The sequence below is a fragment of the Dendropsophus ebraccatus genome, chromosome 7 (assembly GCF_027789765.1).
Source record: "Dendropsophus ebraccatus isolate aDenEbr1 chromosome 7, aDenEbr1.pat, whole genome shotgun sequence".
In the NCBI taxonomy this organism is placed as follows: Eukaryota; Metazoa; Chordata; class Amphibia; order Anura; family Hylidae; genus Dendropsophus; species Dendropsophus ebraccatus.
The window spans coordinates 25235678-25260090 of record NC_091460.1 but is presented as its reverse complement, the minus strand read 5'-3'; the positions used below and the strand labels follow the sequence as shown (position 1 = coordinate 25260090).

At 43.4% G+C, this 24413-nt stretch overlaps 1 protein-coding gene across 1 annotated transcript; it reads left to right on the top strand.

The window, feature by feature from the left end:
- Window positions 1–161: 161 nt before the first annotated feature.
- Window positions 162–24413, top strand: LOC138796530 (vomeronasal type-2 receptor 26-like). Its single transcript, XM_069976137.1, has 6 exons — window positions 162–196; window positions 14702–14993; window positions 18342–18634; window positions 19380–19461; window positions 23243–23366; window positions 23500–24413. Exons 1-6 carry the CDS (start codon window positions 162–164, stop codon window positions 24411–24413), a joined length of 1740 nt encoding a protein of 579 aa, XP_069832238.1.

Below are 24413 nucleotides of genomic sequence, written 5' to 3'. Positions count from 1 at the left end.
GGGTATCAGCTCTACAACATCACTGGCTCAGCTCTGCCTGGTCATGTGGGTAGCGGCTCTGCTAGATCACTGGCTCAGCTCTGCTGTGTCATGTGTGTATCGGCTCTGCTAGATCGCTGGCTCAGCTCTGCTACTTCACTGACTGACCTCACAGCCTTACAATGGTAAAGAACATTGCCATGACAATCTTACTCATGTAAGTGAGACTAAATCGTTAAGGACCTTCCATCTTCTACATCTTCTATTGGCCAATAGTGGACATGTGACTACGTGGATGTTGTGACTGACAAGACCTTAGAATTTCTATTGGCTGCTATATTTCAGCTATTTGCATATGCGCTATCATTGGCTGTTAGCGCTTACAGTGTGGCCATTATTTCCTATGGGAAATTAGTGGTCTTTAAATGTAAATTTCTTAAAAACGACAAAACTGATCGAAACCAAAAATAGAAAGCACCCCTGTCACCGCCAAGGGCTTCATAACGCTGTTTGAGCAGAGTCTGTGTACAAAGTGTTTTGGGCTGTATTAATTGCAGAAGAATAGTTGGAGGAAGAAGCGGAAGAAGAAGAAAAAGAAGAAGAAGAAGCGGAAGAAGAATACGGATTACAATATAGTGTTTTTTCAATCACAGTACTCTACTGTGTCAGGCCTGATTTTTGGGAGGTTCCATGCCTGCCTTATCTGCTTTATGGTCTTTTTTTTTAATCTTCAATTTAAATTTTCAAATCATATCGACTTCAATTCAATTGCTATTTTGCAAGGCTGTCAGGTCCTATATTGTATCTCCAAGATACACGCCGCCATTCAAAGGAACAGACAGTGAAAATGGTGAATTCTAATTTAGCATCCTTGTTTTGTCCATTTTGAACCATACTATGTGTGGAAGTCAATTTGCGGGTGTCCTCTGCCGTCCTTTCATTTTTTCGCTGTTTCAAAGGCAGTAGTCAGCTACTGGTCAGTCTAGTAATTTTAAAAAAGAAAAGTTATTAAGGGGGGAGGAGGGGAGCAGTCAGCTTGCCAGGCACTGGCGCAGTTCAAATGAAAAGACAGTGAGAATGGTGGATCCTAATTTAGCATCCTTGTGTTGTCCAATTCTAACCATATTATCTGTGGATGTCAACTTGTTTCAAAGGCAGTAGTTAGCTGCTCGATAAAGGCCACTTTATGGCCTATTTTTTAATCTTCAATTTCAATTTTCAAATTAAATCAACTTCAATTCGACTAATAGTCTAATTCAAATTCCACTATTTTGCTGGGCTGTCTGGTCATCTATTGTATCTCCGTGGTGTCAGGCTAAGTTTTTGGGGTTACTCATATGCTACCTCTGTTTTAATGGTTCCCTGTGTTCTCACTGCCATGCTGTATCAGGCAAAATTTTGGGGTGGTTATTATGCTACCTCTGTTTTAATGGTTCCCTTTGTTCTCACTGCCATGCTGTGTCAGGCTAAATTTTGGGGTGGTTCGTATGCTACCTCTGTTTTAATGGTTCCCTTTGTTCTCATTGCCATGCTGTGTCAGGCTAAATTTTGGGGTGGTTTATATGCTACTTCTGTTTTAATGGTTCCTTGTGTTCTCACCGCCATGCTGTGTCAGGCTAAATTTTGGGGTGGTTCATATGCTACCTCTGTTTTAATGGTTCCCTGTATTCTCACTGCCATGCTGTGTCAGGCTAAATTTTGGGGTGGTTCATATGCTACCTCTGTTTTATTGGTTCCCTGTGTTCTCAATGCCATGCTGTGTTAGGCTAAATTTTAGGGTGGTTCACGTGCCGACGTGGTGGATTTCCACCTTCCAGATAGAAACGCAAAGCCATTGTAGATGTTAACCTCGGCAAAAAGCGGTAGTTAGGTCAGTCAGCTTCATCAAATCTACAATGAGGAGTGGACATGGATGTCTGCTATCTGTTAGGTACTGGGCCCCTTTGAAGCGTCAACACAGATGGTCAGCGGCCATCATCAGCCTCACCATCCCGCTGCTGTGTCGGCCTCAAACCTCCCTGCTCAGCCTGAAGTCTGAGACTTTGCCTTCGTCTCAGGAGACGGGGGAAAAACATCTGTCGCTAGATAGCCAGCCCACCCTCACGTCTGTTTCTCAGCACAAAGTTGAGGAGGAGGAAAAGGAGGAAGAGGAGCAGACTGCAGCCGTGACTGAAGAGGGTACCCATGCTCAATCCTTAGCTGTTGAGCGTGTATAGCCTGAAGAGGAGGAATCAGTGGAGGAGGAGGAAATTGAGAGTCATCCTATTGTGGAGAGGAAATTCTTGCATGTCGGGACCCTAGTGCACATGGGTGACTTTATGTAAGGCTGTCTTTCCCGTGACCCTGGGGTTAAATTTAGGAGTGTTCACACTCCTGGACCCTCGGTACAAGCAGAACTTTTCCACTCCCCGAGGAACGCAGTATGAGAGTGAATCAATATCAACAGGCCCTGGTGCAGAAGCTGAAAATGTACTTCCCATCTGACACCACTAGCACCAGAGAACGTAGTTCTGTGGGCCAAAAAGCGGGGGAGAGCAGGCAGCTTGTGAAGGGGCAGAGGAACACTCTCCAAGGCCTTTGACAGTTTCATGGCACCCCAGCAAAACTATGTCACCCGTTCCCAGCCTAGTCAGAGTAGGGGGGGGGGCCTTCAGAAAGATGGTGAGGGCAGAGGTGTAGCCAGTTTTTCCTGCACCCAGGGCAAAGATTCAGTTTAGTGCCCCCCCCCCCCCAAATGGACAAATGAGATCATTATGACATTATCTATCCTGTACTATGAACACCACACTAGTGCTGCCATAGTAACAGTGGGATGGGGGGGCCCAGGCTTGGTGAACAGCCCGGGGTCTGTGGTGAGGTTAATCCGCCTATGCTGCCTTGTGACTAACAACTACAACTCTCAGAGTTCCCTACACTTATGGACCTCTCAGGGTATGCTGGGAGTTGTAGTTTCTGAGGGTAAAACCCCTTGAGTTCTCTGTTTATATGTACTACAACTCCCAGCATATCCTGAGAGGTTAAGGTCATCAGTAAATGCTGGGAGTTGTAGTGTTTGCAGCTGTTGTACTTGGAGGGTCCTAGGAACATTATACACTGAATACATTATAGAAGATCAGAATACATAAGGGAAATGTATCATTTATGGCCCTGGCATGCACCAGGGAGAAGGTGTAAGTCCCACGGATTTACTAAGAGGCATGCTCCTTTACTACAGTGTGTATAGGGATGGGGCTTTATCTAGGACCGGTGTACGGGTATGCTAGTCTTGATAAATTCCCCCGAGATGTTCTGTAAAGGCTCATTGTGCGGAGGTGACCCCAGAACCCCAGGGGTTAGAACAGAAATATAATATTAACATATTATCACCACACATATCACCAAATATATCACCATACATATCACCACACATCACCATACATATCACCACATATCTCACCACACATATCACCACATATACTGTATCACCATATATATCACCACACATATCACCATATACATCACCACACATATCGCCATACATATCACCACATGTTATCACCACACATATCACTATATCACCACATATATCACCACACATATCACCAAATATTATCACCATACATATCACCACATATTATCACCATACATATCACCACACATATCACCACACATATCACTATATCACCACATATATCACCACTAGAGATGAGCGAGCCGGGTTCGGCATTTGATTAGCGGTGGCTGCTGAACTTGAATAAATCCCTAAGGCTATGTGGAAAACATGGATATAGTCATTGGCTCTATCTATGTTTTCCAGACAACCTTAGAGCTTTATCCAAGTTCAGCAGCCCCCGCTAATCAAATGCCGATTGTTCGGGTTCGGATGGCCTCGAACCCGAACCTGGTTCGCTCATCTCTAATCACCACACATATCACCAAATATTATCACCATACAATACATATCACCACATATATCCCCAAACATATCACCATACATATCACCACACATATCACCATACATATCACTATACATATCACCATACATATCACCATACATATCACCTCAGATATATATCACCTTAGACTTAATGCATTAATGCTTGGAGTGTCACTGTAACCATAAAAAAAACCCTTTTAATATGTCACACACCTTGTTTTGATCGGTCCGGGTTTGGGTTTGGGTCTGAGTCCGGGTCTGAGTGTTCACACCTGTACCGATCGGGAAAATGAGACGGGAGAACACCGTACTCGGCACAGTCCGCTTCCCACTCTGTGAAATCAGTCGGGCTCCATAGACTTACATAGACAATAGGTCTATGTCATGAGACTCTGTCCTCTCCCGGATCATTCTCCTGATTGGTACCGGTGTGAACACTCAAACCCCGACCAATCAAAACGTTTGACATGTCTCCTATCAGCTGACTAGATCTTTGGACAATGGGCCATGTATGCCATAGGAATATGGACCTGTACTGTGAATAATAATCACTTCTCTTGCTCCTTCAGTTTCTCCTCATCAGAGACCTTTTTATTGCAGCAGACAGACAGGTTTAACCCTTACACTGCCTGCACAGGTAACTGGTCCATGAGTTGCAGGAAGGCAGTGAAAGGGTTAAACTGTCAGCAATACATAAATGCAAGTTGCTGATAAGGAAAAGCTAGGGAATCCAGAGAAAGAAGCTTACACACACACTCACACACACACACACACACACACACACACACACACACACACACACACACACACATATCCAGACCCTGATCCTGCCCTGTCTCCCCCCCACACACACACCTAAACCCTGTCCCCCCCCCACATATGCACACCTAGACCCTGTCCCCCCCCCCACACACCCAGACCCTGATCCTGCCCTGTCCCCCCACATACACACACACACCCTGACCCTGCTCCTGCCCCCCCACACACATGCACCCTGACCCTGCTCCTGCCCCCCACACACACACCCTGACCATGCTCCTGTTCCACACACACATGCATCCACCCAGACCCCGCTCCTGCCCTTTCACTGAACTACTGTCCCACAGCCACAGTGACCCCTTTCCCAGCTCCCTACACATACACACATCCATCCAGGCTCTGACATTGTGCCGTCTAGTGACCCCCACCCTGTCCCCCCAGCTCAGCCCTAATGTAATAGGAGACAGCAGGACTTACATGACCTGTCTTCTTCTGTATCCAGGCCGGGTCGGGGGAGGAGAGGCTGTCACTGGATGCTGCTGGCTGTGTGTGCACGGCTGAAGAGCATTAGAGCAGCAGAAAGTCTCTGTTGCTTGGCTCTGCTCTGCACTCCTCTTCCCTCTGTAGCTCGGGAAGGATTGGAGCCAGTTGGAGAGCTGCACGTGTCACATGTCCGCCACCGAGCTGGAGGAGCCTCACACCCCTCCCCCTCACAGTACAGGACTGCTGCCAGCAGCTTTTGAAGCAAAAGGGCACCTAATACACCTGTTGGAATAAAGCTGCTGACAGAAGCGTTCTTTGTCAAGGGAGACTGGCGCCCCCCACAGGCTTGCGCCCGGGGCAGCTGCCCCCCTTGCCCCCCCCTAGCTACGGCCCTGGGTGAGGGAGTACCTTGTTGACCATACTAACGTATACAATCTATAAGCTATATAGTATATGCCACCCTCTTAAACAAAGAGAGCAAAAAAACACAGGCACCGGCGCCTCGTGTAACACCTTAGGATAAATGGGATAGTGTGTAGGGAGATGTTGCACTCACCTAAGAACCACTTGGGCTTGTTGCGTATCTCCCAAAGAGGGTTAAGAAGTGTAGAAATGTCCAGATCCCGGTAGCTGCTAAGCTAGACGTACCAATGGACGGGATGCTCCCACCGGGGGCCCGTATAGGAATGATGCAGAGAAAGTGATAAAAAACACAGGTACAGTGACTCCAGCGCTGCTACCGTAGGACATCACAGGATTCCGATAGTTAAGATCATAGAGGATTTATTTACAAAACAAAGCATGAGGTTAACATGTTTCGGGAAAAGACTATCCCTTCCTCAGAACCAGTATGCATACTGGTTCTGAGGAAGGGATAGTCTTTTCCCGAAACATGTTAACCTCATGCTTTGTTTTGTAAATAAATCCTCTATGATCTTAACTATCGGAATCCTGTGATGGTCCTACGGTAGCAGCGCTGGAGTCACTGTACCTGTGTTTTTTATCACTTTCTCTGCATCAACCCTCTTAAACAGGGTGATTAGCAGTGAGCTTGGATGTGACTCACCACTTCTCCCCACCGCTGATTTGATTTTGAGTTTGAGTTTGACTTGCCCTGCCACTGCCACTAGCGTGTTGTCAGAGCGGGTCTTCAGTGCAGCTGGTGGCATCATCACTGATAAGCGCACCTGCCTGTCAACTGACAGCGCTGACAGGCTGACGTTTATAAAAATAAATAAAGCCTGGATTTCACCTGAATTCAACTGCCCACCAGGGGAAAGCAGCTCAACATGAGGATTGTTCAAATGTCCTCTCCTCCTCCTCTTCCTTCTCAGCCAACAGCCAATTCTTGTTCCGCCATGCTGTGTCTGGAATAATTGTTGGGAGGATCACCTGCTACCGCTTCTACCTGGGTCACCCTGTTCTCACCACTAGTGATGAGCGACTAGTGAAATATTCGAATATTCATTATTCGTACGAATATCTCCCGAATATTCAAATATTCGATCGAATATTCGATCCCATTAATGTCTATGGGAACAAGTATTCGATTAATGAAAAACATCTATTCGACCACTTGGAGGTAAAAAACGGAAGCTGGGGGATTTGAACGCTTATCGAATATTTATCGAATATTCTGCGAACTATTTGATAATATTCGATAGATCGAATACCTTACTATTCGATTGAATATCTATTCGATCGAACAGTATTCACTCATCACTACTCACCACCATGCTGTGTCTGGCATAATTGTTGGGAGGCCCACCTGCTACCGCTTCTACCTGGGTCACTCTGTCCTCACCGCCATGCTTTGTCTGGCATAATTGTTGGGAGGTTCACCTGCTACCGCTTCTACCTGGATCACTCTGTGCTCATCGCCATGCTGTGTCTTGCATAATTGTTGAGAGGCTCACCTGCTACCGCTTCTACCTGGGTCACTCTGTTCTCACCACCATGCTGTGTCTGGCAAAATTTTTGGGAGGTTCACTTGCTACCACTTCTACCGGGGTCACTCTATCCTCACCGCCATGCTGTGTGTGGCATAATTTTTAGGAGGCTCACTTACTACTTCACTTTAAATGGTTCTCTGTGTCCTTACTGCCATGCTGTGTCTGGCATAATTTTTAGGAGGCTCACCTGCTACTGCTTCTACCTTGGTCACTCTGTCCTCACTGCCATGCTGTGTCAGGCCTTATTTTTAGGAGGTTCCACCGCTGCCTCATCTAAAGGCCGATAAAGGCCACCTTATGGTGTTTTTTTTTTAATGTTCAATTTCAGTTTTCAAAGCACACCGCAGACATTCACTCCCTAGCTTCTTCTCGCAACTTACGGGGCCTCAGGGTACATCGCTATTGAAACCGCAGCAGTGTAAACAGGTGATCACGTGGAGAGAACGTACAACCTTCATGCAGATGTTGTCCTTGGTGGGACTCAAATTCAAACTCAAACTCAAACTCAAACTCAAAATCAGCTGTGGAGAGAAGTGGTGAGTCACATGATACAGGGAAAATTACCCCAACTGCTAAAGTAGTCAGGGGGTGTCATGCCCCTGCCCCTGCCCCTGCTAGTAACTTAAAAAGACCAGTTATTAAGGGGGGAGGGTGGGAGCAGTCAGCTTGTCAGGCACTGGCAGGGGAACACTCTCCCAGGCCTTTGACCTTCAAAGTGACCTTCAGGCCTTTGACCGTGGTCGCATGTCCCTCGCCCATCTTGGTCTGGGTTAGCGCTATTGTCTTGAGGTTGACCACCAGTCTGTTCCCCAGAATTTAGTGTAATGGTACGATTAGGCAGCCTCAGAGGCATCCATGTATGTTGCCCCTCTGTGGTGTTCCATGGTGTCAGGCTAAGTTTTAGGGTGGTTCATATGCTACCTGTCTTTTAATGGTTCCCTGTGTTCTCACTGCCATGCTGTGTCAGGCTAAATTTTGGGGTGGTTCATATGCTACCTCTGTTTTAATGGTTCCCTGTTTTCTCACTGCCATGCAGTGTCAGGCTAAATTTTGAGGTGGTTCATATGCTACCTCTCTTTTAATTCTTCACTGTGTAATCACTGCCATACTGTTGCCCATAATTTGGCATAATGGTGCGATTAGGTAGCCTCGGAGGCATCCATGCATGCTGCCCCTGCTGTTTCCTGTCCATTTCCGTGGTGTTTCCATCATTTTCTGAGGTTGACAGGTTTTTACACAACCTTTCCTGTGCTGAACTTGGGTCCCCTGCAAAAATGCTCATGTTTCCCATTGACTTTAATAGGGTTCGTTACTCGAAACGAGCACCCGAGTATCGGGAAATATTTGTCTCGAGTAATGAGCACCTGAACATTTTAGTACTTGCTCATCACTAGATACTACCTATTGGGGGGCTAGTAGGGGAATTACCTACAGGCCTGCTACATGGGGGATACTATTTATTGGGGGAACTGCAAGGAAGAAGTACATGGGGATGCATGGAGGCTGGAGGTGTGGGGGGGCATAACTTCTATATGGATGCACAGAAGGGCATGAATACTTTATGGGGGCATAGAAGAATCTGATTATTTTGCAGGATCACAGAGGGGCCTGACTACTATATAGATACACAGAGGGGTGCCAAACTACTATATAGATGCTCAAAGGGGCACCTAACTACTATATGGATGCACAGCGGGGCACCTAACCACTATATGAGGGCACTGAGAGGCACCTTACTACTATATGGATGCACAGAGGGGGCTTCCTATTATATGGGTCATATGGGCCTGTTTCTTGAGGAATTTCTCCCTACTATATTGGTAACCATAAACTCCTGGCCATCAAGGGGCGTTTGAGGAGTGAAGGCTCGCAGGAATACCCCAGATGCATCATAATCTTTGTTTTTTAACCTTAGAAGAGATTCATTGATCTGTTTAACATCCTAACATTACTAACATTACTGGCATATCTACCTACCCGAATTCACTAGTGGCCTATTTGGTCCAGGGATGTTCAGGAATCCTTTAAGCGCCATCCTAATAAAAGCATTGGATCCTGATTATGTACCACATTATCTGTTAGGTTTGATCCCAACCTGTATGACTATCCTTTATTTTATTTCTTTTTTTTGTCTTGTCTTTGTTTTGTGTTTCTACCTCAGGCTCTGGTAAGGGACCTTCGATAAGTTGCCCACAGTCGCCTAGGGCCGTCTGGAGGCGGGTAGGCAGAAAAAGCTGGGTGGGACCAGTCTAGGGCTCACTGTATGTGTCTTCCTTTACCCTTACTGGTCGTTCCATGGCAGCCTAATAGGACAGGGACTTTCACTGAAATGTTTTAATTTGCAATACACAGTCCTTGTATGCAAGGTGAGATAGCTTGTCTATCAGGCAATTCCCCTTTTGAAGGAACGCAGGTTAACTTAATAGGTAGAAACAATATGCAGATACTGGATACTGTCTCTGACTTGGGAAACTGGATAGTTACACCTTGCAGCATAGAGATAATGACAACTACATGAGGGGATTGATATCTGCTAGGAAAGATCCTTTACAGCTATGAATAGGCTGCAGACTTGGAAGTAAAACTAACCAGTAGACATGAAGAATTCAACCTTGCTGTCACCAGACGTATGCAGGAATTCTTGGCACCAACTTGGAAGCTGAGTCGCCCTTATAGTAAGCCAAAAGCAACACTCGGCAGAAGCAGGGGGTACTTCAGCGAGACGGACCTTCCCAAACTCTGACTTATGTAGTACCTCCGAGGATCTGCTGATGATCAGTGGATCAGATTGCGTAGTACCTCTGGAATGTAGTAAGGCTGGTTGTAGATGGCGCAGTACTGCTATGGCAGTTATCACAGGGCCTTAGTGGTATACTAGCTTTTCCCACAGTCCCAACAAATACTTTGATAAAATAGAACTCACTATGGTCTGTTGGTAGAGGACGTGAATCAAAAGGAGTCAGGGAAAACAGTAAATTTTACTGGTTCGACTTTAGTTGCAATAAAGTATACTATACACAGTTCTTGTATGCAAGGAGAGTTAGCTTGGGGGCAGGTCTGTCAGGCAATTCCCCATAAAATTCGAGAACCTCTGCAGAATGCAGGATATCTAGAGATAGGTGCCAAATACTGTCTCTTACCTGGAATAGTTGATAGTTAGCCTTTGCACCATAGAGAGTAGGGCTACTACATGAGGAACATTGTCCAGAAAGTATTAGGCTCTGCTGGCGAGGGACTTTCACCAACTTAGAAGCTGATAGGAGACATCCTTGACATTAGCCGAAAACAGGACTCTGAGAAAGTAGATAGCCCTTCGGCAAGACGTGACTTTTCCAACCACTGACTAGATTTAGTCGATGTACTACTTTGTGGTTTGGCTAGTGATCCCAGACCCAACTGAGGCAGACCAGCTCCAACAAGCAGATGGCGAGCTTTTACATAGCAGAATGTAGACAAACAGTTAACCCTTCTCACAATTCTTCAGCTCATGCTACCTTTTCAATGAATAGAAGCCAGTAGTGTAATACACAGAAATATAGTATAAATCAATGCACATCCCAGATAAACCTTGAGAATAATAATAAAGTATTGAAGTGTCACTACCACTTTGGAAAATTTTTGACTTGCCAAAGAGACATGTCATTGGTCTAGGTCTGAGTGTTCAGACCCCGTACTGATCAGGGGAATGATTGGGGAGGAGATGCGATGCAGCACTCTCCTCATCTGCTCTCTATTAGGGTGTGTTCATACTGAGCAATTCTCGCGGAAAATGCCTGTGGAATCCCCAGTATGTCCGCGCGCCTTTCCGCCGGCTCCATAGACACCATTCTATGGGCTGGCGTATTCCGCATTCCGCCGAAAGAAGTGACATGTCACTTCTTTCGGCGGATAGGGGAATATGCCGGCCCCTAGAATAGTGTCTATGGAGCCGGCGGAAAGGCGCGCGGCCGTGCGCGCGGGCATACTGCAGAATTCCGCAGAGTTTATCCGTGAGAATTCCTCAGTATGGACCCACCCTTAGAAAGAAAGAGTCAAGCTCATAATGTAGTCTATGGAGCCCAGCATTTGTTCCCTGGGCTGGGAAAGGGCATGCTGCAGCTTGGTACTCTCCCTGCTCGTTCTCCCAATCGGTACAGGGTTTCAACACTCAGGCCCAGACCGATGAAAACTTTTGACATGTTTATATGACATTTCAAAAGTTTTTCAAACGACAGTGACATTTTGAACATTGGCATCCTATATATCAGTACATTCAGCAATAAGTAAAACAGTGTTCCAGGATTCTGCATCCCTACTTTATTTCGAATTAACTCAAATTGATTGAGGTTTATTCAAACTATTTCATTTTGCACTTCTCCTGTGCACTGAGCTGGAGGCATACACTGTATAGCTCTCTGCTCAGTTACAGTAACTGCAGCGGGACACAACTTGGCAGGCTCAGGAAAGATTCTGAGTGTAAACAGAGATAATTCAGCTCTGCCCTGTGTACACCACCAGCAGAGACTCCTGTCCTTGCTTGTATACATTGTGATTTGCTTGAAATTATCAGGTCAATCGGGTAATGGTACATACTACATGGAATCTGATTGTTCAGCACCTTGATGTACCATGCTTCTGCTTCGCTGGACCTCCTGCGGGCAAATCCCTTCCAGTGAAATCTGATTGGACAGAGTCCTCAGAAAAAATTACATCAAATACTTTATAAAGTAACAGAATTCAGCTAAATGACCACAAGGAACTATTTAATAAGCTAATAGTAATTTCATTCCCCAAAAAATTATACAAAGGGTGTAAAAGAAACGAGGAGATGTTGATATACCATGAAGCACAATTACATGGTGAGAATTTATCACAATGAACGGTTAATCTCTCATATTTTTCAACATAATTTTTAGCTAAAAAAATACAATAAACAACTAAAGAGTGAAGCAAATAAAGAAGAGAATCTATAGATAACTGAGTCACTTACACTGTTCAGACTATATAAGACTGTACAAGGCTAAAGGTTTCACATAACATCAGCTGCACCCAGGCTGAGGGATGATCTGCGTCTGATCTTTACATTGAAGATTATACTTTAATATCCCAGAATGATCAACACATCTCTCTATATTATAATATTATGTCTCTCTATCATTTCACCATCTCTGTGCAAACCTTTAAGCAGCGATCCACCATGTTACATAAAGAAAAAAACAGACTTTATTTAATGCCAGATATGTCCAAGATGGAGACCTGATCATCGGGGGGATGTTTTCTGTGAGTTTCTACGCACCCATTCGGAGCAGTCAGCTGACGCACAATTCATTGTATAGAATCATGTAAGTACATTGTGTAATTCTATTCACCATTTCAAAAAGTTTTTGAGTGCAGATTATGTCGATAATGACAATGTACAATCCAAATCAATGCATGATGGTATGAGGAAGATCTAAGTTTTTTTTCTTTTTTTATTTTCATAAAACTTTGTTCGCCTAGCTTTAGATTAGGGCTCAGGTAGCCGGCTGTATAATTTTTTTTTTTTAACAGATGTGTGAGGTCTCTACTGTCTCTTTCTGTACAATGCATTGATCCTGGAAATGTTTGGCCAAAGGTTCCCCCATCCATGGCATAGGGAATGTGAATGGAGTGCAGGACACAGAATGCTCCATTCATTGTGGGAAAGATTGTGTCCTCTGCTGCTAAATAATGTTGGGAGATGTTGGGACTGCAGGCAGGGAGAGCTAGGTAGGCCACAAAACTTTAATAACTGCCAACTTGCTTTATATTACATCCCCTGTTGATTTACATTTTGAAAGTTATAACAACTGGTACAATTAATTATGGACTTACCCCAGTTGTTAAATATCCCTCCCCCAGTTGTAACCTATACCTCAGATGTTATCTATGTTTACCCCAGTTGTAACCTATCTATATCCCAGTTGTTCTCGTCTAACATCTATAGTGGGTAAAGTATTTGAGGGGATTGTAAGAGATGCTATACTGGAGTATTTTAATGAAAATAATCTTATAACGCAGCACCAGCTTGGATTTATAAGGGATCGGTCCTGTCAGACTAATCTGATCGGCTTCTATGAAGAGGTCAGTTATAGACTGGACCGGGGGGAGGCTGTGGATGTTGTGTATCTGGACTTTTCAAAGGCATTTGATACTGTGCCGCATTAAAAGTTGATCTATAAAATGAGGATGTTGGGACTCGGGGAAAACATATGCAAATGGGTAAGTAACTGGTTGTATGATAGAAAACAGAGGGTGGTCATTGATAGAACATTTTCAGATTGGGTTTTAGTTACTAGTGGGGTACCACAGGGGTCAGTGTTAGGTCCACTTCTTTTTAATATTTTTAATAATGACCTTGTAGAGGGGCTACAGAGTAGAATCTCAATTTTTGCAGATGATACTAATCTGGATAAATTAATCAGCACAGTGGATGATAATGTCATATTACAGAGGGATCTGGAGAAGCTGGAGGCTTGGGTGGTAAAATGGCAAATGAAGTTTAATGTGGATAAATGTAAATAAATTTGGGCCGTAGAAATAATAATCACAGTTATGGCTAAATAATAATACACTGGGCAACACTGCTACTGAAAAGGACCTGGGGGTATTGGTGGACAGTAAACTCAACTTTAGTGATCAGTGCCAGGCAGCAGCTGCCAAGGCTAATAAAATAATGGGATGCATCAAAAGAGGTATAGATACTAAAGATGAGAACATAGTTTTGCCTCTTTATAAATCACTGGTCAGACCACACATGGAATACTGTGTACAGTTTTGGGCACCGCTATATAAGGAGGACACAGCTGAACTGGAGCGGGTGCAGAGGAGGGCAACAAAGGTCATTAAGGGATTGGGTGGGTTACAGTACCAAGACAGGTGATCAAGCTTGGGGCTATTTACGCTAGAAAAAAGACGTCTTAGAGGCGATCTGATCACAATGTACAAATATATGAATGGACAGTACAGAGATCTTTGTAGTGGTCTTTTTACTTCTAGGTCTCTCACCATGACAAGGGGGCATCCTCTACTTCTAGAGGAAAGAAGATTTTACCATCAGCATTGACGCGGGTTCTTTACTGTATGAGCACATGATTTGCCACATGATTTTGCATGGCCGATTCATTAAATAAGTTTAAGGGAAGCCTGGATGCTTTTCTTAAATAATATAATATTAGAAGTTATGGGCATTAGATTTCCGGTGATACGTTGATCCAGGGATTATTCTGATTGGCGTCAGGGGGGAGATTTCTCCCTGTGATGGATCAATTGTCATCTGCCTCATAGGGTTTCTGCCTTCCACTGGAAGGGTTTCCCTAGGTTGAACCTGATGGACTCTTGTCTCTTCTTTCAACCTTATTAACTATGTTACTATGTTACTATGTATTTTTAGGGTCAATGAAGTCAGATCCCCAGCAGTCAGCTTGTCAATAACTTATCCTATGGATATGAGATAGAAAGCTGAGAGGGTAATACCCATTTAATCTAATTTATGCAATGTTAGTTAGCCAATACAGTATCATTTAAATTGGTGCAAATATTGTCCTGATCAGTACAATGATTATTAATATATTTGCATGATTTATGTCTTCTTACCGTGATTCACTTTCTACAGACCCGTGCCTCGAGTCTACAGATATCTCATGGCCTTTATTTTTGCCATTGATGAGATTAACAAGAGCCCAAATATTTTACCGAATACGACCCTGGGATACCATGTCTATGACTCTTGTAACAATGTGATTAGGGCTGTAGACAATGTTCTGCAGACTCTCTCTGGGTTTGGAGATACAATTCCTAATTACAATTGTGAGAAATTTGAAAACTTGGTCGGTGTTATTGGAGATATGAATCCAGATGTATCTTTTTACATGGCACAAATGTTAAACATTTTTGAATACTCACAGGTGAGCCATATTAACACAGCAATGTCCTAGAGAACTTTGTTCTAATAACGTGTTTTAAAATTCTATGCAATTGTTTTAAGGTGTATTAAATTTTAAAGGGAATCTTTCAGCTCCTGGGCACTACCTAAGGTGCTGACAGTGTGCTGTAGCTGGCAGTCCCCCAGTGAGCATGGTGCCTTTTTGGTAATTTTCCATGCAGCGGATTATGTACAATCTTATGTCTCTTACTGTACTAAAGAGTCACAGAGCAATTGTTCGTGCCACACTTTGGCATGCATCCTCCTCCCTCTTCATGAATCATCAATGCTGCCCAGCCTCCTGCTCGCTCAGCTGTAAGATTGCAGATCAGTCCTCTGTAGGCAGGTTATGTCTGGAAGAATCTCTTTTCCCTAATGTGTTAGAGCTGTGGTCTAGGGGTAACTCACCTGTCTAGAGACCTTCTAGCAGTTCATTCTCTGGTTCAAATCCCCTGATGGAAATTAATTAGATGTCTTTTTTTCCCCCTCATTATTATATAATTTTTAAGGCTATGTTTACACACAGTATTTTTTGCTCGGTATTTTGGTCAGTATTTTGCAATATGGCAGAACTGGCAGCAGTGTAACTCCTTAATAGCCAGAGCACATAGCAAATGGGTGGGGCAGAGCATCATGATAGAAACAGGCCAGTGTTCAGACAGGGTTCAGGTTACAGCGCAAGACATACAAAACACTGAATATCAGCGCCATCTCAGCCCCATAGTGTGAGCCGAAGGGCGCATGGAGTTCAGCACAGGCACATTCATGACATAGCCTTTCTGTGTTCTCAATCCACTCCTGGTTTTGGTTGCAAAATACTGACCAACATACTGAACATAGCCTTAAAAATGGCAGGTCTTTAGACAGGTGAGTTACTCCTAGACCAGAGCTCTAATACATTAGGGGGAAGAGATTCTTTCAGACATAACCTGCCTACAGAGGACTGATCTGCAATCTTACAGCTGAGCGAGCAGGAGGCCGGGCAGCATTGATTATTCATGAAGAGGGAGGAGGATGCATGACAAGTGTGACACGAACAACAGCTTTGTGACTCTTTAGTACAATAGGAGACAAAAGATTGTACATAATCTGCTGCACGGAAAATTATCAAAAAGGCACAATGCTCACTGGCGGCTGCCAGCTACAGCACACTGTCAACACCTTAGGTAGTGCCCGGGAGCTGACAGATTCCCTTTAAGCATGTGGACAATTTTTACCTTTAGGACATGGCTTCATTTTTAAAAATCGGAAGTGTCTTATTTTATTGTGGTGGTTTATCATGTGCAAGTGATTACTTTATATTATTGGTTAATATTGGTGAATACATGCAGCTATTTGTGAAAAAGTTAAAATATGCAAAAATTAGCATGTCACATAAAGGAGATTATAATTCACAATTCCAATATTTCTACATATTCCCATATATATATTCCCTTTAATCATCCCCTCCTTGGTTGAACTTGATGGACAGTTGTCTGTTTTCAACTGTACTATGTAGTATTGTGCTCAAAAGTTTACATACCCCTGCTGAATATTAGTTTTTTTGTCCTTTATTTATAGAATATGAATGATAACACAAAAGCTTTTTTCCAACTCATGGTTGAGTGAAGCCATTTATTGTCAAAGGTCAAAATGACCCTGATCAAAAGTACACATACCCTGGTGATAACATTGACGGAACTCTCGGAGGTGCCATAGGCTTTATTGTAGATGTAATAAAATGCAATCTATAGCGCTAGTGAGAGTTCCGTCAGATGCTTGAGAAGGGACATTACAACGGCAAGCATTTTTTTATAGCGACACCTGCTGCAACGACAAAGCGACAGTTACAATATAACCACTTAAAGGGGTTATCCAGCGGGGGGGGGCGCACTTTTTGGGGGGGACCGGGGAGGAGGTGACTGAAAGACATCCACTTACCTCCCCGGTTCCAGCGACAGGTCACTCATCGCGGCGCTCTGGTCCCAGATTCCCGACCGCTTCCTGGTGTCTGACTCCGCCCGAGACGCTACGTCTCAGGGCCGTCTTTTATTTCAGCCACCTCCTCCCCGGTCCCCCCCAAAAAGTGCCCCCACACTGGATAACCCCTTTAAGGACAAAGCAAATTTTCATTTTTGCACTTTTGCATTTTTCCTCTTTATGTTTATAAGGACATAGCGCTTGCATTTATTCACCTACAGACCCACCTGAGCCTTTATTTTTTGCAACACCTATTGTAATTTGCAATGACAGATTTTATTTTCTCATAAAATATGCTGCAAAACCATGAAACAATTATTTGTGTGTGATAATAAGTGATAATAGTTCTGGCAATTACACGCGCAACAATACCAAATATGATTTGTACCCTTGGGGACTTCTATATAAACAGCATGGATCACTCATAGAGATCAATGCTGTGTATATACATAGCACTGATCCACTAGATCAGTTATACATTGCTCTGGGCTGCTGCAGCCCAGATCAATGTATTGCCGAGCCAGGATCAGCGTCATCGTGAGCGTCAGGTTTTACAGCTGCATTTAAATGCTTAATTAGTTGGCGTGGAGACGGTACCGTGCTGGCTAATAGAGCTGCTCCCCACGACCCCTCTTTGAACCCCCCTCGTGGGTTAAGGCCATGTTCACATGCTGTATGAGTCCGGCCGTTCCATGACCTTTTAAGCCACAGAGTTCTGAAGTCGGCGCATCCTTGCACGCATCAGAACTCCCCAATGCACACTCACTCCATAGTGTGCATTGACATGTCAGTTGTTTGCGGTGCCGCTAGGGTTCCCGGTCAGAGCGTATACTATGTGTATACGCTTCGGCCGGGTTCCATAGACAGCAAGGTAATGTATTTTTTCGTATTAACCACGGTGGTTGTTGCAATCAGCAACAGTGGCCGTAGTTTTAGGAAAGAATACGTAGTGTGAACATAGCCTATAGAATTCCCAACAGAGCTTAGAAACATTGTTAACCCTGAACTTCATCAGTGCCTGGACATCCTAGAGAGGGATGGGGTTAAAAAAGCAACTGTTCATTGTGCACTGGAAATAAACTTTATTTCCCTATGTGTTATCTTTACTGTATACTGCATGTTTATGATGCAGAAGAACAATATGAGTGTTGGTAATAGTAACTTTGAGGGAGATCTATCAAACATGGTGTAAAGTGAAACTGTCTCAGTTGCCCCTAGCAACCAATCAGATTCCACCTTTCATTCCTCATAGACTCTTTAGAAAATTAAAGGTGGAATCTGATTGGTTGCTAGGGGCAACTGAGCCAGTTTCACTTTACACTATGTATGATAAATCTCCGCCCATGTTTCTAAACTTTTACTATATTATCAGATCAGTTATAGTGCGGTGGATCCTATTCTAAGCAACGTAAAACTCTTTCCATCCTTCTTCCAAGCACTTCCCAATTACTCAACCCAACTCCAGGCAATTGTTCAGGTACTGAGACATTATAAGTGGACGTGGATCGGTGTTATTACATCTGATGATGATATCGGAGAGAAGCAGAGCCAGGAGCTAAAGACAATGGTGGCTAAATATGATATCTGTGTTGAATATATTATTAAAATATATGATGAAAGGGAAAAAAGTAAAAACATTTTTGAAAACCTCAGGATCCTTAACAAGTCAACATCTCAGGTCATTGTAATCTGTGGAAGATTTTTTCTTCTATTTTTTGTACTGTTTGTGGAATTAAAAAACAGTAAAGCTCATGAGAAGACATACATTATACCAGTGGGTTGGAATTCACAAATGTTTATACCCCAACTAAAAATGGCACCATTTCCTGCCAGTCTAATGTTTTTTCCTCCTTCTAAGATGATACCACCTTTGAAAACATTCTTAGAGGACATTAGCCGAATAAATCGCCCACATGACATTTTAGTGGAGTACATCTTGGCACAAGCTGGAGGTTGCTTAACCTCTGATCTAAATTTTAATAAAATTCATTCTCACCTTAAGCTTCACAAATGCAACAAAACAATAAAATTATGCGAACTTGGTGACAATATGTATTTTACTGGGAGTTTTGGAGTCACTTATCTAGTTTATAAATCGGTCTATGCCATGGCCCATTCTCTACATGATATCCAATTACATCTGCTCAGAAACAGCAAAGACAAAGACAAAGAATTTAAAGTTCTCATAAGAAAAGTAAGAAACAAATGAAAAATATGTTAAAAGTGAAGACTGGGCAAATTTTTTTTATTTTTTGTGCTTTTACCACAGCATTTAAACAGTTAAAAAGCAGGCAACTAACATTGCTCTCTTCCGTCTTTAAGAAAAGCTGTTGAGTGTGTAGTGGGCTCATCTACACTGCCTGCTCCATACAACCTTAAAGGGAACCTGTCACCCGGTATTCTGACGCAGAGCCCCCCCGACCCCTCCGGTGGAGCCCCAGATATCTACCATTTGCTGTAAGTCCAGCTCCTGGAAGTCCCGCTCGGAGAAGGTGAGCGCGCTGTATGCTATTTACATGAGATGACTCTCTGGAGCGCACGCGCATGGCTTCTGATGGCGATATCTCCGTCCCGGGACCGGGTCCAGGAGCGGAACTTGCAGCAAAGGGTAAGTATCTGGGGCTCCATCGGGAGATCGGGCGGGCTCTGCGTCGGAATGCCGGGCGACAGGTTCCCTTTAAAAGCACCCTGGTTTATAGTTACGTCAAGGTGCCTTAATGGGTTAAGTGTCTAATATGTTTCCACCATGCGTTTGCTATTGACCTGTTTAAAAAAAAGTGTTGCATGCTGAACTATTTTATCTGGCATTATTGAAGAAAAGAGGATTATATGGGGACCAAATATTGGTACATAAAAGATGTACACATGCTCTAGCTAGTAACTCACAGGTGACATCTTCTCTGATAGTAGTCATTCATTTTTTCTTTTCTTACCTGGGCCATGACTATTCTCTGTCAGATCTGCCAGCCTTATAGTAGTTAGATTCCCTTGTGCCCCCTAGGTTACCTCTGTGTCCCATATAGTAATTAGGTCCCACTGTGCCCCCATAAAATAAGTGCCTCTATGTCCTCATAAAGTCGTAAGGTCCTCTCTGTGCCCCAATATAGTAGTAAAGTTCCCTCTGGGAAGCCATAAATTATGTAGGCCCCTCTGTGCCCCCCCATAGAGTAGGTCTACCCTCTCTGTGCATTCCTGTAGTAGATAGGCCCCATCTTTTACCCCTTATAGCAGTAATTAACTACCCCTCCCTTTTCCCCTTGTAAGATAAAAACAAAACAAACATCCAAACTCACTTGGCTCTCTCGCACCCCTTTGGCACTCCAGAGGCCAGAATAAGGGGGGAGAGAGTGGCTTCTTGAGGTATAATGACGCCTACTGCCACAGATGTGATTGTCAGCCCGGGAAGCCAGTGGCATATACAGTTACAGCACCCAGTGGCCCTGGTCACCCCCAGTGGCTAATGGCCTCCCTGCATCTTACTCTTCGTATTCTTCAGTAAAACTCTTTAGGACCAGAGATATTCTTCAATGCAATCTATAAATGATCGTACAGCTACTGACAATATATTGACCATTGAGATTAATGCTTCTCTAACATACAGTATAGTATAGAATCATACTGTGACTGGTATAAAAGCATGATACAGTATTTCTCTATTATTATCCTATTACAAAATAATTATTTGCAGCTATTGTAAATCTCATGTAATTGATTTTCCTTCTCCTAGTACCTAAGACAAATTCATTTCAGAGATCCTCTCGGAGAAGACGTCCATTTTAATGAAAATAGAGAATTGTCTCCCTTCTATTACAGCCTTAGCTATGCCTGTCTTATTAAAGGAAAAATGGTCTATACACCTGTTGGACAATTCAGTGCAGCAGCAGAAGGAGATCAGCTGGTGATCAACAATCACTGGATCACGTGGAAAAATTCACATGTAACCTATTTCTTTTTCTTCTATAAATAAGAGAGCATTCACACTATGATTGCGCCTTTCAAGGCACCGATACACACATGGAATGGCACATACCCCATTTATTTCTATGGCTGAACATAAGAAGCTAGTGACTATGTTAAAGAGGATGTACTATCAGGTACATCCTCTTTAATCAGACCCATGGATAGAACAGTGCTGTCACGGGCAAGCTGGTGCCACAGTCCGTTTTTCGATCCGCTGCCCGGTTCCTGTGCACGGCGCCGTTCTATCCACGGGTACCGGGCCGGAGCTGAAGCACAGGAGGCGGGCGGGCCTGCCCCCAGTGGGATGAATCCCCTGCCCCTGTATGACGCGGCTCCATTGATTCCCGCCAGCCCACCTCCTGAGCTTTAGTTTCAGCCCGGTACCCGTGGATAGAATGGCGCCGTACACAAGAACCTGGCCGTGGATCGCAAAATGGACCGTGGCACCGGCTTGCCCGTGACGGCGCCGTTCTATCCACGGGTCAGATTAAAGAGGATGTACCTGATGGTACATCCTCCTTAAGGTCAAAGATATAAATAGGGTCTGCACAAATCCATCAGCACATACATTTCACAGGGTGCTCAATAGATATGAGTGAATCAGTTGAAAATTTGTTTAGCAAGATTTGCGACTATAGTAGCTACAATAGTGGGACTACAACAGAGTAATGTTTTGTTCAACAGTTGTTGTGACAGTGTCACAAATTGGAAAAAGACACAAATGTGGTGTGAAATCTGCTTACGTAATAACTATTCCCCTATCTTTTGTGCTTTAAACCAAAGTCATTGATGCATATACTGTATGTCCAGGTCAGTACAAGTTTAGAGAGCTAAAAGAGATCTACAAGAAAATAATAGCCAGCTTACTTCTATGGATATTGTAGCAGTGTTGGTGTATATTTTAGGGGTGGCGAGGTGCACAAGTGCTGAGACCATCACTTTAGTATTCTCTTGTCTCCTATGTCCAGGTCACACTGAAACAGTGTTTTACATTTATTCTGCCTCCCTGACCTTTACTGGGGGAGGGGTCTTGAAATATTTTTTACGACAGTTTTTTTTTAATAACATTTTACTTTTTTTTTTTTTTAAGCAATCATTGGATTGTCTATGATGGTCAATGCTATACTATGGCATCAATGAGATTGGTGCTCTGCTACTAGAGTCTCCCTTAGCCACTCTGACAGCACGGAGATAAGTATGAAAACTCCAGCTTTTAGGGAAACCCATGAGGGCCCCTGCAGACATATTTTATTGTGTGCAGTCCTGTTTACACTGAAGCAGCACCGCACATGTTAAAGCCCACCCTGCCGAAGGAATTTATATATACATTCCAGCTGCATGGAGCATCAGTAGTTAAAAGTAGTGATTTCCTATGGACATCTGACTCATCTCTGCTCATTTGCATATTGAGCAGGTAGACAAGCGGGCGGTGATTTCTCTTCGGTGGGACTGGCATCTGGAGCAGAACTGGCAGGATGGGGTAAGTATGTGATCGATTAAGGAATGGAGATGAGCAAACCGGGTTCAGGTTTGAGTCCATCCGAACCCGAACGATCGGCATTTGATAAGCTGGGGCTGCTGAAGTTGGATAAAGCTCTAAGGTTGTCTGGAAAACATGGATACAGCCAATGACTATATCCATGTTTTCCACATAGCCTTAGGGCTTTCTCCAACTTCAGCAGCCACCGCTAATCAAATGCCAAAAGTTCGGGTTCGGATCGACTCGAGCATGCTTGAGGTTCGCTAATCTCTAGTAAGGAAATAAAAGAGAAAACTCAAAATTTCCCAATTCCATGGGGAAAGAGAAGAGCTCTGGTGACAACACACTCGGCAGGCTAATTTCTTCAGCCCACCATTCATGTAGACCATCTTTACCTGGGACCCAAGACAGCTGTGCTAACCATTGATCCACTATACTGCATCAATATGCACTGTAGAAAAAAGGCAGGCTGGTAGAGGCAGTGTTATGCTCTGTTCTATAGGGAGACCTTGCATCATGTCATTCATGTGAATGTTACTTTGATGTAACACTTACCTTCTCATTGCTGCAGACTAAGGTTACACATGTTAAACATTTGTTCTATTTGGTTTCTTGCTCTTCTTTTAATGCCCCTGCCATGTATCTGTATAACTATAACCAAACTGGGAAAAACATACAAAACATAAAAAATCATAGATGTCATCTACTACAACCTCATGTCACATGATATTTATCAGAATATGTCAATTGTTCATTTATTTACATAATTTCTATCAAAACTAATAGATAAAGAAATTCTAAAAAAAAAATTTATTTCCTATTACTTGTAACAGATCCCAGTCTCTAGCTGCTCAGATCACTGTCCTCCAGGTTACAAGAGAACTATAAAGCCGGGAATACATAAATGCTGCTTTGGATGTTTGAAATGTTCAGAGGGAGAAATAAGCAATGAAACAGGTACAAAAAAAAGTCTAAAATAACTGTGACTGTCATTGTTAATGTTGATACCTCTTACTACTTCACCTATACACCTACGGAGAAAGTGATTTGGGTATTTTTAGCTTTACTTTTTTTTTTTTTTTTTTTGTAGACAGTGTCTCGTGCTTAAAATGTCCTGAAGATCAATGGCCAAATGATTTCAATGAGTGTGTTCTGAAACCTCTTGAATTTCTGTCTTACAAAAATGACCTTACAGTTCTCATAGTCTCCATAGTTTCTGTCTTCTGTTTTACCAAAGCTTCTGCAATCTTGAGCATCTTTATTGTATTCCGAGACACTCCAGTGGTGAGAGCCAATAACCAAACCCTGAGCTTCATCCTACTGGTCTCCATCATGTTGAGTTTCCTCTGTGTATTCTTGTTCCTGGGTCGCCCTACACATGTCACCTGTATGCTCCGCCAGACTTCATTTGGGATCATCTTCTCAGTAGCCATCTCTTCTATTCTGGCTAAAACCATCATGGTCTACATGGCCTTCAAAGCCACCAAACCTGGAAGCTCCTGGAGGAAATTTATTGGTGTAAAAATTCCAAACTGTGTTGTCTTCTTCTGTTCATTTATTCAAGTTTTACTCAGTATCATCTGGTTATCTACATCTCCTCCATTCCCAGAACAGAACACTCAGTTATATCAAGACAAGATCATATTCCAGTGTAATGAAGGGTCAATGCTGGCCTTCTCCATACTCCTGGGCTATATGGGACTACTCGCTGCTGTTAGTTTCATTGTTGCTTTCTTGGCCAGAAATTTACCAGATAGTTTTAATGAAGCTAAAAACATTACATTCAGCATGCTGGTTGTGTGCAGTGTCTGGGTGGCTTTTATCCCGGCCTATATGAGTGTTACTGGGAAGAATACAGTTCTTGTAGAAATATTTGCTGTAATATCTTCCATTATTGGTATTTTAGGCTGCATATTCTTCCCAAAATGTTATATAATACTGGTGAAATCGGAGTTAAATACTAAAAATAATTTATCCAGACAAATTAAGGCAATTAATAAATAA

Coding starts and splice junctions, on each gene's coding strand:
- LOC138796530 (XM_069976137.1), top strand. CDS start 162: ATGGTAAAGAACATTGCCATGACAATCTTACTCAT. Junction 197..14,701: donor GCCATGACAATCTTACTCAT/GTAAGTGAGACT, acceptor CACTTTCTACAG/ACCCGTGCCTCGAGTCTACA. Junction 19,462..23,242: donor GGAAGTCCCGCTCGGAGAAG/GTGAGCGCGCTG, acceptor TACTTGTAACAG/ATCCCAGTCTCTAGCTGCTC.